General features: G+C 49.5%; 1 protein-coding gene across 1 annotated transcript in view; it reads left to right on the forward strand.

The window, feature by feature from the left end:
- LOC111152541 (OTU deubiquitinase 7A) overlaps positions 1–813 on the forward strand; it is a 358,579-nt gene extending 357,766 nt beyond the window's left edge. The window contains exon 15 of the mRNA XM_022511027.1: positions 1–813. Within this exon, the coding sequence (XP_022366735.1) occupies positions 1–468 (468 nt within the window). The 3' untranslated portion in view covers positions 469–813.
- The last annotated feature ends 12,298 nt before the right edge of the window (positions 814–13,111 follow it).

Consider the following 13,111-nt stretch of genomic DNA (forward strand, 5'->3'; position numbering starts at 1 on the left):
ATCCACGTGCAGGCGGCGGGCGCGCGGGACGACGCGTGCGCGCCGGCCGTGGGCGCGCTGCGGCCGTGCGCCACGTACCCGCAGCAGAACCGCTCGCTGTCGTCGCAGAGCTACAGCCCGGCGCGCGCCGCCGCCCTGCGCACCGTCAACACGGTCGAGTCGCTGGCGCGCGCCGTCCCGGGCGCCCTGCCCGGCTCGGCAGGGGCGGCCGGCACCGCCGAGCACAAGTCGCAGACCTACACCAACGGCTTCGGCGCCGCGCGGGACGGCCTGGAGTTCGCCGACGCCGACGCGCCGGCCGCCCGCTCGAACGGTGAGTGCGGCCGCGGCGGCCCGGGGCTGGCGCAGCGGCGCTGTCAGCGCGAGAACTGCGCGTTCTACGGGCGCGCCGAGACCGAGCACTACTGCTCTTACTGCTACCGCGAGGAGCTGCGGCGGCGGCGCGAGGCGCGTGGGGCCCGGCCCTGAGGGCGGCGCGCGCGCCAGCTTTTACCATAAAGGATTCCTTTTCCATTCTGTCGGTGTCTTTTTTACATGCCCTGGTCCACCGGAAGGCCGGCGACTCCTCGGTCAGTGCTGTGTACGTGTTTGGTCCAACGTTCCTAATGGTGCCTGAACCTACACTGACGCCACTCAGGTAGTAGACGGATAGGAAACAAGTCATACTGTTGGAAGTGGGTGTGCTAGCTAGCATCTGCCTCGTACCTGTGGAAACTCAATAGCCATTGCAAGAGTATTTTTGTTCCTCAATAAGAGAAATAAAGAAATTTGCAGCCCTTTGTTTTTAGAAGGGAGTGTTTTACCTTTTTTTTTTTTTTTTTTTTGCTTTTTTTTTCCCGCCCCCACCCCCACCCCCACCCCAGCCCAGCGACTGACCTCTTCCACGTAGCGATCACACGTGTGCGGTCGGTACCACCCAGGGTTTAGAAGCAAACCGGCAGCCCGGGATAGCAGCGGGGGCTGTGCTGCGGGCTCGCACCTGCTTCCCCTCCCGAGCCCCCGGAGGACAGGGGGCAGGTGCCGCCCGCTCACGCGGTCTAGTGGTCGCAGGGGCCCTTTAGGAATACACTGCTCCATCGCATAAGCAAAACCTCCTTCCACGCTCCCCTCTCCCCCAAAAAACAACCCCTGGCTGGAGCAACATTCACACTGCCATCAAAGCCACAGGCGTCCTAGGATGGGCACTGGACAACCTACCTCGCAGGGCGCAGGGAGGTGTAGTGATGGCTCCCGGTGCCGGGCAGCTCAGGTGACAGGAGCTTTCCAAAGACACCTTGGGTCCAAAAAGCAAGATTCCTAACTCACTATTTGGAATTGCCCATGTATGAGCACAGATGACAGTCTGCTCACATTGCTCCTTTGAAGACCCTTCGACAGTGAACTATCGCCGGAGGGCCCCTAGGAAGTGATTACAGGTGCCCCAGGAAAGAGTCGAGGTCATTGTGTAAGCCCCCACACTAAGCTACTTTGAAACCCGTCCTGTGCCCCTTTCCAAGGGGAAGAGGCTGAGGGCAGCCCGGAAGGAAGCCCATCCCCACCTCCACCTGCATCTGTCTGGGTCAAGCCAGGTAAAGGGGCTCCACTCCCATTGGGGTCCCCTCTGCAGGGTAGGGTAACCCTGCCTGTGGCTCCCTAACACATTGAGGGGGCAGCCCCATCCCTGAGCGGTCCCTTTTTTGGTGCCTCCTACATTTCTTGAGAAAAAAAAAAAAAAATGTGTCCTTAGCTACCCTATTTTGAGCAGCAATATGCAGCCTCTTCCTTCCAAGATTACCTCTGGAGAATCCCATTCTTGGCCAAGGACACTGAGGAGTTAAATCTGCCTCACTAAGGAGAGATCTTGTTTCCAAGAAATACGGATAAGATGGGTAAAATCCTCACTAGCAAAAGAATACTTTAAAACCTGCGGGAGCCTTAGAATAGCTTCTAATAATCCTAAGAAAGAAAGGAGATAGCACCCAGCTTTGCTGTGGGTGTATCCTCAGAAAATTCAGGAGGTAGACCATCTCTTCATTGGAGCCAGCTTCTCCTTCTCCAGAAAGGATGCTTTTTCCCTCTGACATAAAGAGCAGCAAAATAAATTAATTAATTAATTAAATAAAGTAAAAACAAAAAAGAAGAGGGGATTTTTTTTTACTTGTTTGAAGAATTATAGTAATTTGAGTATCTCCTGTGAGTAATTCCTTTTTGTTTTTAATTATTCCACAGCATGTGGAGTTTTCAGTAAGTTATTCAAGTTTTGCATAAGTGGTTCCTTACCTAAATCAAAATTATTTATTAAATAGAATCTTTAAGAAATTTTTTGGAAGTTTTACTTTTCATGCCGAACAATACTTTCAATGTGGGGTGATTACTAACATCCATGTCCCTCATATTACTGGGATTTCTTTTGTTACTCAGAAAAAAAAAAAAAGTCGTTTTTTAAAAATCTCTCATCGAGAGGGTTTGTGGAAGCTTTTTGGACTGATTCTTTGTGTCATGCTGAGCAACTGCTTTGACATCCAAAGCTTGGAGGTCACAGGAAGTATTGCATCATGTGTAGACACCGACTATGGCTCTCGCCCCACCCCTCACTCTTAGAAGGTTGAGACAGCCAACATTGAAAATGCTTAATTGTGCGTTCTGAAACTAAACTCATGTGCACAAGAAGTCAAAAAGGCATAAAGTAAATTTGCTTGTTTTTTTTCATTTTCTAATGTTAAAACAGCCAACCAGAAATTTCCCACATTGGCTATGCAAATATTTTATCTTTCTCATGCCAGGTTAAAAGAAAAAAAAAAAAAAAAAAGGTGGGGGGCGGGTTGCAAGCTGAGAATAAACATGGTCCATTGTAAGACCAGAGAAAAACCTTTGAAACCAGGCAGTATAATCCGTAGGTATTATTTTTTTTTAATGGTGACGTGTTCTATCTCGAGTTTCAAAGTCCCCTCCACCCCACCACACCCATTGATGTGCCATGAATAAAAGCCTAAGATCCAACTACCGGCCACCATGGTGGCTTCCCCAGCCATGTGGAAGGCCCCCAACTTCATGTGGTCACAAGGTGGCTCAGCTTGCCAGGGTGCCTGTGGGTGCTTGTCCACACTGTTTACAAAAAGCTGTTTCCTTTTGTGAAAGATCTGGATCCCTTCCTCTAAACAGTATTGAAACAGCGAGAGAATCTACCGTTACATTAAACTTTCTAGTCAGTACGCCAGTAACGTCCCATGTCATTCAAAAGAGCTCTTTAGACCTGGTCCCTGGCCAGAGTTCCCTCAAACCAAATTAGTTTGTCAGGCTGAACAGTAACTATTAGAAACGGCTGTGTTGTTTACAAGTGGGCCAAGAAGTCCTCTAATATCCTTCTGTGACGTGGGGACCCCTTGTGGATCAGGGAAAGGTTAAGTGGATTATAGACATTGGAGAAAAGGAAGAACGCCAGTCTTGATTCTAGAAAGGCTGAGAGCCCCACCTGAGCACACGTCCTGGACTTGGAGTGCATGGCAGACCCTGCCTGTGAATGGCCTTCTTGTCTGATGTGGCCACACTTCCCTTTCCGGGAAGGTCAGATGTCTCTAAGTGATAGCATGTTTCCAGAAGGATCCTAGATACTTCTGAACCCCAGTGGATGTTGTTTGAGTAATTTGCTTCACATTTCCCTCACATGCAATACCTGGGTATATGATATTTTTTAAATAATGTATTGTTAAAGGAAGGTGTTTTTAAGTGTATTCTGTTTGTAGACTTTATGCTATGTTACGTTGAAATTTTACAAGCCAAGTTTAAACTGTACTATAGAAATTATTTTTATATTATTTTCAGAATATGCCGCAGAGCAATATTTTACGCCCTTACATTGTCACAGGGTTGTCCCCTTGGAAGGGTAACTGTAGGTGGGAAGGGGCTCCACACTGTGAGCTCTTGGGTATAAGTGCTTTTTGCTATTTGCTCACATCCCCTCTGAAAGTGGAAATATGTAAATGTTTTCTTTTTTTATTGGAAGCTTGATTTTTTTTTGTTGTTCTGTCCATGGATTTGGGTACTGCACCTTTCCTCTTAAATGAATACTTTATACTCACAAAGTTACTGCAGACTTTCTCTTACCTGTTACCACCCAGTGACTCAAGTGGAGTTCTGAAAAGTTTGAATCTGTTACTTTAGAATTTTAATACTTTCCAAAACGATTCATTAGTTCTAGCAGCTTACCATCAGGAATTTGGCAACGGGAGATAAAAGGTTTCTCCACACCCCGAGTGCACATGGTTCTCACCCCCTCCCTTAGCATCCACAAGCTTATTTTGCAAACCACTCTACTTTGCACAAACTTAACCTATCAAAATTTATTTCACATTAGTTAGGGGGAAAAAAAAAGGGCTGTACTTAACGGTGGTGGGAAATTTGTGCAAGGGGGTAAAAAAAGCTTTGCCAAACCCATGTGTGTGTTAAGTTCCATCTCTGCGAGTCTTTCATGTTTACTTACAAGACCTGGAGTAAAAGCTGAAGCATGTTTGGGGTTTCTTTCTTTATGACACGATTCCTTTCTCCTCATTGTGGTGTGGACTTTACAAATTAAGTTCCTCCAGTGTTTTTTTTTTTTTTTCTTTTCCCTTTTCTTTCTCTCAATGCTTCTAATAAATAAGACAAAAATGCGTTTCCGTGGCTGAGTGAGCCCCGCCTTGCCAGACTTCGGCCACTGTGGCATCACCCCGTGGCTGCTGAGGTGGCCTCTGCTCTGGCTAGAGTCTGGTTCTGCTTTCACCTGAGGGCGGACACACCGTGCAAAGCCCCAGAGGTGGCTGGCACTCCCGACACCAGAGAGAAGGCACCCCCTTCCCGAAAGCCTTAAAGTGGTGGCTCTCTGGAGACCCTGGGCACCACCTCCCCATTCAGTCCTGACTGTCAACCATTTCCTACTCACACTGCCCCACTTGGGTATGGCTCTCCAGGGCAGAAGGGGGGTGCTCAATTTCATCCTTTCATCCCCGGCCACCTGCATCCCTCCCCACATCTACTCTTCAGCACTGGTTCTGCCGGCACAGAGTGAGTTTCTGACAGTGCTGCCTGTGGACGTGGGGGTGGGTCCAGGATAGCTGCTCCTGGAAAGATCTGCAGGGCATGCATGGTGGGGACCTCCCACTCCCCTCAAGAAGCCCCCCCCCCCCCACCACGGGCTGCATGGAGCACCTCCAGGGTGCAGCGTTTTGGAAGATTGGTACTTTGGCTTCAAGCAGGGTTCAGAATGGCCTGTTGGCAGTTACATAGTCAGCCCCAAAAGAGGTCCTCCTGGGACCACACCACCTCCAGCAGAGAAGAGGGAGGCTGAGGCCCTGCATGCACCCTCCAAAATGACTGGCATTTGTGGGCTCTACAATAGGGATATGCTTTACTCCAAGGGGCCGACTTAACCCATAACCCCAAGGACAGCACAGAAGCCCTTCTCACCAAACAGTCCTCGCCATGTCACTGTTTCTATTCCATTCTGTAAAGTAGTTTGTTGAAATTTGCATTTTCACTGTTCGATTCTTGCAAAAAAAGGAGTCCCACCAGCCTCAGTTGTGTACATACAGAAGGATACCCATGGCTTATGCTTTTTTATTCACCAAGAGAGCACCTTAGTACATACATGTGTGTACAAACATAGATGTATGTGTGTATACATATATACACACATATATACAATCAGTTCTTTACAAGGTGAAGAGTAACAGTTGATTTTAAGGGTATAGGCTGAATCTACTCAAGACCAAAGCAATCCGTTAATTTAACGAGGACAAGTTAGTAAAACCAGCTGTTTGGCAGTATTGACAGTGGAGGATGACTCTCAGTGAAGAAAGAGCCAAGTCCTTACAAAGACCATTCCCACTCCAGCACTTCTCTGACCTTCTCCTCCTCCTTGTTAGCTGCTCCACCGCAGCAACGTGGGCCTGCCTCAGGGCCTTTGCACATGCTGTTCCTCCTTGCACGTGGATGTTCTCTGCTGCCCCCCCTCCCTGCTCCTGCCTCACCCTTAATTACCTGCCAGTCTTTGCTCCAATGTCACTTTCAAGGAGGCCTTCCCTGATTTATTGAAAAGGACAACACACCTCACCCTCCCTGCCACCTCCCTGTGCATTGTTTTTGTGTTTCTTACCATTTGAATGCTGCACATATGAATTATTCATTCACTTTATGTCCTCCCCCCAACCTCCCATAGAATGTAAGCTCCATGTGGGCAGGAATTTCTGTTTGTTTGCTCACTGCTATATTCCTGGTGCCTACAACAGTGCCTGACACGTATTAGGCACTGGATAAATATTTGTAGAAGAAAAGAAATGAAATCAGTTATTTGATAACTATGAAGCCTAGTAATACCCGTTTCAACCTTTATCAAATCCATAGTCCACTACTGTCCCCCAAGTGGGGAAAATTTTAGCTGATAAAGCAGCATGGCTGTTCCAGCCTGTGGTCTGTGATGCCAGATAGGACAGTGAGCACATCAACCCAACCATGGCAGGTTTCTTCATGTCTCTGTGAAGGCCTGCCCGGTGGCCCTCCCCCACAGCTATGAGACCCCACTGTTTACAGAAAGCTCTCTGGAACAAGCTACAGCAGGGGCAGTTTCCCCACAGGGCGCCTCTCACTGCCAGGCACACTGTGATGGACCTCCATGATGTCGTTGTGGGCCTGGACCATTTTAGGGAGTCCCTTATAATCAGCCCTGTGGACACTGTTCCTCTACAGTGTCTCCAGGGAGGCTGGCATTCCTTCCTGTAACAAACTCAGGGGGCAGCGGATGACCCAGCCCAGGGAAGGAAGTCAGTCTGACCACTAGAAAGACCCATCCTCTTGTCACCAAAAGCAGGCCTGCAAAGGAAGAGGAGCTTCTCACACAGAATAGTGGGGGCAGGCATGGGTAACTGGACTGACAAAGTTGGGAGCAGCAGGGGCAGAGAACCAAGGCCCCTTTGAATCTCCCCCTCCATCACTGGCGGGCATGTGCTGGAGGGACAGAGCCTTGACACCACAGAGCCAAACAACACACACCTCCGTGGCTCTGGCCCCCCCAGAGCAGGAGGCCCTCAAATGCAGTCAGGCGACCTCACTCACCAGCAGGGGAGGGATGCTTCCTCCTCGGAATTGCCCACCCCTGCAGGATGATTTTCACAACTACCTAGCATTGGTGTTTACTTCCAGGTCCTTTGGCCAAATGTGTTTTCCTCTAAGAGTTGTTGGCAAAATACTGTTATAAGCTTCTTATAGGACCTTTGTCCTACTGTAGCCTAGGTAAAAGGCTTTGTCCTTCTCTTGAACCCCCTTCCATGTTTTTTGCTGTCATTTCTCTGGGTGCCATATCTTAGGGTCCCTCATGGTGAGGATGTGAGGTCCCCTTCATAGCAGTCCCTCTGCACCTGCCCGGCAGACAGTAAGTGGGCCCACACATGGGTGACCCTTTGCTTAAATTGCCAAATAAACAGCGTCCCTTTCATTGCTGCCCTAACAAGCTGGGGGCGCACTCCTGCCAGTACTCAGAACACGGGCTTTCCCAGGGCTGCCCCCTTGATTCACTCCAACCTTTCTCCAGGGGCAGGTGCCCTGTGGTCTGCCTAAGTTCTTTCTACACATTCTTCCCGCTTGCATGGAATGGGATCCAAACACCTGATTTGGAATTACAGTCTGGCAGGCAGGAGTGGGGTGACTTGTCTCCACTAACTTATGACCAAAACTAGTAACACAACCATGATCATGGCCGGAGATCCGCCATGGCCCGGAGCCTCAGTAGAAAGGCAAACTCCACCTCTGACAGAGCCGGTCACCATTCGACACAGGAGGGAAGCCTGGGTCCTCAGCCACGCCAACAGAGGGGCTACTAGAGGTGCAGGGGGGCTGGCCTGAATCTGCTCACAGCCTTGCCGCAGAGCCTGAACCCTGTTCACCATCATCTTTGATTAAGTTGGTCTTGTTTTAACCGAGGGCTATTGAAGTGTATTTGCTTTGTTCCTTCAAACATGCATTTGGCGATGGGAGTCAGTGAATGTTATCTCTCTGTTTCTGTTCCTTTTTTTTTTTTTTCCACTTATTTGACCCATTTCGGGATGAAATACATTGCTTTGTTTCCCCAATTTATTCGATTCCTGTGGACGAGAGAGAACATGGAGGCAAAAACGGATCATAAATCCCGTTACTTTGACCAAGTTACCCAGAGCCCTTGTCTACCTGGGAGCGTTCATTCTAATCCAATGCAAATATTCTTTTCCACCCGGTCCATTCTTGGAGAAGGAACCCGTTCTAAGAGCTGTCTTTGGTGGTCGGGTTGTTACTTTATTAAGTATTAAAGCACTAAACCAATTTTTGCAATATGTAGTAAATCTTGCTTTCATTTTGGAAAACTTCCAGTAATGACTACTGCACTTTTTATAGAAGAACTGTATTTCATTTCTTTCTTTTATGAAAGATTATTTCAAGTAAAAATAGCTCTGTAATCCGTGTGACACGGCTTCTCCATTCCTTGACACAGAGAGAAGCTTTCATGCCTACTCAATAAAATTAACATGTTTGTAAAGCACTGGTTGGTCCAATTATTTGTTCGCTCCTGTGTTCCTGGTAAAACAGTATCTAAGAAAAGCTTTATGGCCCAGAGGGAGAAGATTCTATCCGGCATCCATTCACACCAGCCGTTTTTAAATCAGATGAGCTATAAACCAGTTATCACAGTTTCATCGTATAAGAGACAAAAAATGATCCTTTTAAAAATGGTCATGACACATTCTATCTGAATGAAATTGACAGGATTTTTTTAACACCACCTTTTTTTTTTTTTCAAGATTTTATTTATTTGACAGAGAGAGACAGTGAGAGAAGGAACACAAGCAGGGGGAATGGAAGAGGGAGAAGCAGGCTTCCCACTGAGCGGAGAGCCAGATGCGGGGCTCGATCCAGGACCCTGGGATCATGACCTGAGTTGAAGGCAGACGCTTAACACGTGAGCCACCCAGGCGCGCTGACAGGATATTTCTTAATCCATGTATGCCAGAGGGGGCAACGTAAGCAAGAGGATACCAGCAGGGAGCGTAAAGGATGAAAGTGGATTCACAGGCGGCCTCATGGAATCTCCCTTGCGGAAGGTTGGGGTTGGAGTGAGAGCAGGGCAGTGTGAATTGGTGTGGACAGAAGGAGAGGAATGATGCTCACCTGGCCTATGGGACCCTCTGAGCCAATGGCCTCTACACACTCCTCAGATCAGCGTTGAGGCCAGTAAGACTCGTCCATGTCTGGCCCTGATGTTCTTAGTTCTCTCAGGACAGCCAGAGAATCCCAGAGGAAAGGCAGATTCTCCCACGGGTGCGGTATGGGAGGGGACGGGAACCCTGCACTGGGAGACAGAAAGCCAGGCCAGGATTCTTAAAATGAGGGATTCGAGAGCAGGAGCTCTAAGTCCCCAACCAAATCAAGGAGTCTGTGTCATTTAGGGAAATAGAAACTGGGAAACTGGACGAACAGGTAGATCAAATGCACAAAAAGGGAACAGAGAGGTCCCGTGGTGAGAGCACCTTTGGGAAGCAGCTCAGCACAGGGCTGGGCTGGGGAGCGAGGCTGAGAGGCCCGGTCATTCAAAGCTGCAAGGGAAGAGAGGAAGAGGGTGGACTCCACAGACCTGGCCTCAGACTTCTGCAAAGGGGGGCTGCCCGACCGGTGCCTCTGCTTCTGGGGTCCAGAGGAGGAACCCCGCGGGGCTGGGTTCCCATCTCGGAGGAGGGGCTGCTGTCTCCGGTTCTGCAGGGCCCTCCACGTGGGGGAGAAACAAAATTAGAACCAACGGCAGCTGCTAAGTGAGGGAGTATTGCCAGGACAAGCTGGAGGGAACTGGAAGCAAAAGGAAAGAGCAAGTCCTCGGCGTCCGTGTGTCTGTCTAGGCACGCGCATATGTGTGGATACATGCATACGTGTACGTGGCCACGATACACACACACGTATGTGGGCATGCCCACACGTGTGTTTGCACACACGAATATACACACACCGAGCATGGAGGAAAGTAAGGAGATACGGCTCTCTGCCTCAGTCGCCTGGTCTGTCATGGGCCGTGGGGCCGTGGCTGATATTCACAACCTTCTTTCCATGACCCTTGCGCTCCGTCAGAAGGTCAGCTTGCTGGGATTCCTTACCTGATGGATAACACCCACTTCCACTTCTGAAGGGTCCAAATCCTCAGCAGTCCTGCTGAGTTTACCATGAACTTTTATTTTGGGATGTGGGTATAATTAAGAGCACCCTGAGGAGCCCCTGGATTTCAGACATCAACACCCTGGCACCCATGGGCTAGCAGCAGCTCACGTTTTCCCTGATAATGAAGTCCCCGACCCCCCACCCGTGCAGTGACTCCCTTCTTCTCATCGATGCTGTAGTTTGACAAACCCAGAATGGCCCGGTGTCAACTTCCCATCCAGTCACGCCGCTGCGTAGACCGGGTTGAGGCCCTCCTTCCTTGGTAACACAGACCTACAAGCCAGAAGAGCTTGGGGTCTGGGGCAGGGAAGACTCGGTTCTTGGTTATGATGCTTAGCGGTGACAAGAGTCACTCTCCCACCTACCCCTTGTTTCCCAGACCGTGTGTTCTGGCCACGGGATAGACACCACCACATGGCAGTTGCTGAATCAAATCATAAACTCCTTCTGGAAGACAGAACTCCCACCTTTCCAGGAGCTGTCTCCCCACTGGCATCATAAGGAAATCTTCAATGGGCCATTCCACAGCTCTAGAAGTCCAGCTGCTTCTGGGTCAGTGGGATATGTAGTGAGTGAATTCCATGTGCACAATCCCATTGCTATAAAACCAGACTTCATCATCAGAAGCCACATTGTGGTGGCTGGGTGGCTCGGCCAGTTAAGGGTCCAACTCTTGGTTTCGGCTCAGGTCATGATCTCGGGGTCGTAAGATGGAGCCCCACGTCCAGCTATGTGCTCAGTGCAGAGTCTGGTTGAGATTCTTTCCTCCTTTGTCTCTTTCCCCCCTCCTCTTCCCCTCCCCCACTCATGCTCATTCTCTTTTCTCTCTTTCTCTCGAAAATAAATAAATAAAACCTCTAGAAGGAACCTGTGGAATACCATAATGGTGAACAAGGCCTTCACAATGTCCATGAACCACCGAATTTTCGGCGGAAGCGTTGCCAAAAGGGCAAATCTGAATCCAGAATACATCTCTTCCAGGGAAGGGCAATTGCTTTCCCTCCATAATGGAAGGGATCTGGTGTGATCAGCCAACCACCAGGGATCTGGCTGGCCATCGCAATCAGTGAGCTCTGTGCTGGTCGAAGAAGTCACGACGGTACGGCAGGGGCCGTCTCCAGGACCGCCTTGGTGAGAGGAAATCTGGGTGTTGTGCTCATCCATAGCCCCCATCCCCATAGAGGCCCTTTGAGCAGACATCGGGATGGCTGGGGAAAGGGTTGGCTGACATCACAGAACATGCCGTCTCATTCACCTGATTCTTGACAGTCTTCTCTGCATACCTTTAATGAGTGTAAAATGGGGCACAAGTATCTTCATGCTCATGCACATTTTGAGAGAGCCATCAACAGACATCTTCCCTGACAAACACCTTGTCACCAATCTCTGAATCTTGTTCCTTCAATGTTCCTGATCAGTCAAAGTATTTGCCCCAGTGTGGGTCAGGGTTTCTTAATACTGCCATTAGTGGCATTTGGGGTCCAGTAGTTCTTTTCTGTAGGGAACTGTCCTGTGCATGTTGTAAGATGTTTAGCAACATCCCTGGCTGACCTTGACCACCAGATGCAAGTTGTGCCCTCTACCCGGATATGACAATCAAAAATGTCCTCCCAACATTGCCAGTGTCCTCAAGTTGGGGACAGGGGGACCATCCCTGTTAAGAATTACTAGTATAGGTTAATTCTTCTGGCTGTCTTTCAGCCCCAAAAAGAGAAAAACATTTGTTCTGCTCACGTCTCGTCCACTAGGATGATTTCCCTTCTCCACGGTCTTTCAAGGACACTCCAGACTGGGATTGTATCTCTCATAGCTTGCTCTCAGCTGGAACCAGCACATCCCAGAGAACCATCTGGAAGCAGGCCTGCTCCACCATCTGGTCCTAAGGAACTGCCCATGAGGCATAGATTGAAGGAGAGGAGGGAAGAAGCAAGAGAACATGTCACAGGGTCTGAGCCACCTGCTCAAGCAACTGACGTGTGCCTTCTGGGCTTTCTCAATCACAGCCTCTTAGGCGCCTTCTCTGCTCGATGACAGACTGCAGCTGCGTGTGCTTGACCTTATAGGTGGGCGGGCCAGATCACACCCAGCCCATGCTGCACGGCTCAGGGTTATGGAGTCAGTCCGTGTCCTCTGGTCAGCTGTTCTGTCCCTACCCGGACCAGCAATATTCCAGCAGCTGTTTCTTAGAAAGGAAAACAGTTAAATGCCGCAGAGGTCATGGCTTTGTTCCAGAGCCCTAGAGTCTGTACTATGATGCGCCCTCTGGGGTTCCCTACAGCATTGCCGTTGGCCATGAACACTCGAGCACCACTGGATCTGTTAGGGGATAAGGCCCCGGGGTTTCCCACTCAAAACTGGTGGCCTTACTCATTCCTTGGTAAAAAAATGCGTTGGCAAAGCACACCCAAAGAGCACATAGGTTGCCTTCAAAATCCAAAAGTCAGCAAGTGTCATGCCTCTTTTGGGGGGTATAATAATGTATTTTTCACTTTGATGGGGTATCCTGAAAAGTTCTATATGGTCCCCTGAAACTTCACCAAGGTAGTAAGTAGGGCCCTGAATATTTGTGGAGTTTTCCACCCACTTCTGTGTCTTACTGAGGCAGACGTTGTCAGCATAAGGAGGTCAGTAATGAGGTCCGGTATTGTGTTCTGTGGTATCCCGGTCAGCTCTAGTATGGCAGAAAGCAGGGAAACGGGCAGGAGGAGAGAGTACGCTGTTGGCACCCCTGGACATGCGCAAACTGTTTCTGGTGGTTCTTACAAATCGACGCAGAGAACCAAAGTCACCCACCAGTGCCCAGAAGAGGTGTTTCGTCTAGAGCAGCAGTAGCAAGCGAAGGCTGACTATGATCCACTGCCTTCCTCCAGCGGGCGTCGGTCTTCCATGTAAGTCAAACAGGCAAGGGATAGGACTATCCTAGGAACCT

The sequence above is a fragment of the Enhydra lutris genome, unplaced genomic scaffold, assembly GCF_002288905.1.
Source record: "Enhydra lutris kenyoni isolate GAN:26980312 unplaced genomic scaffold, ASM228890v2 scaffoldscaffold29, whole genome shotgun sequence".
Lineage (NCBI taxonomy): Eukaryota > Metazoa > Chordata > Mammalia > Carnivora > Mustelidae > Enhydra > Enhydra lutris.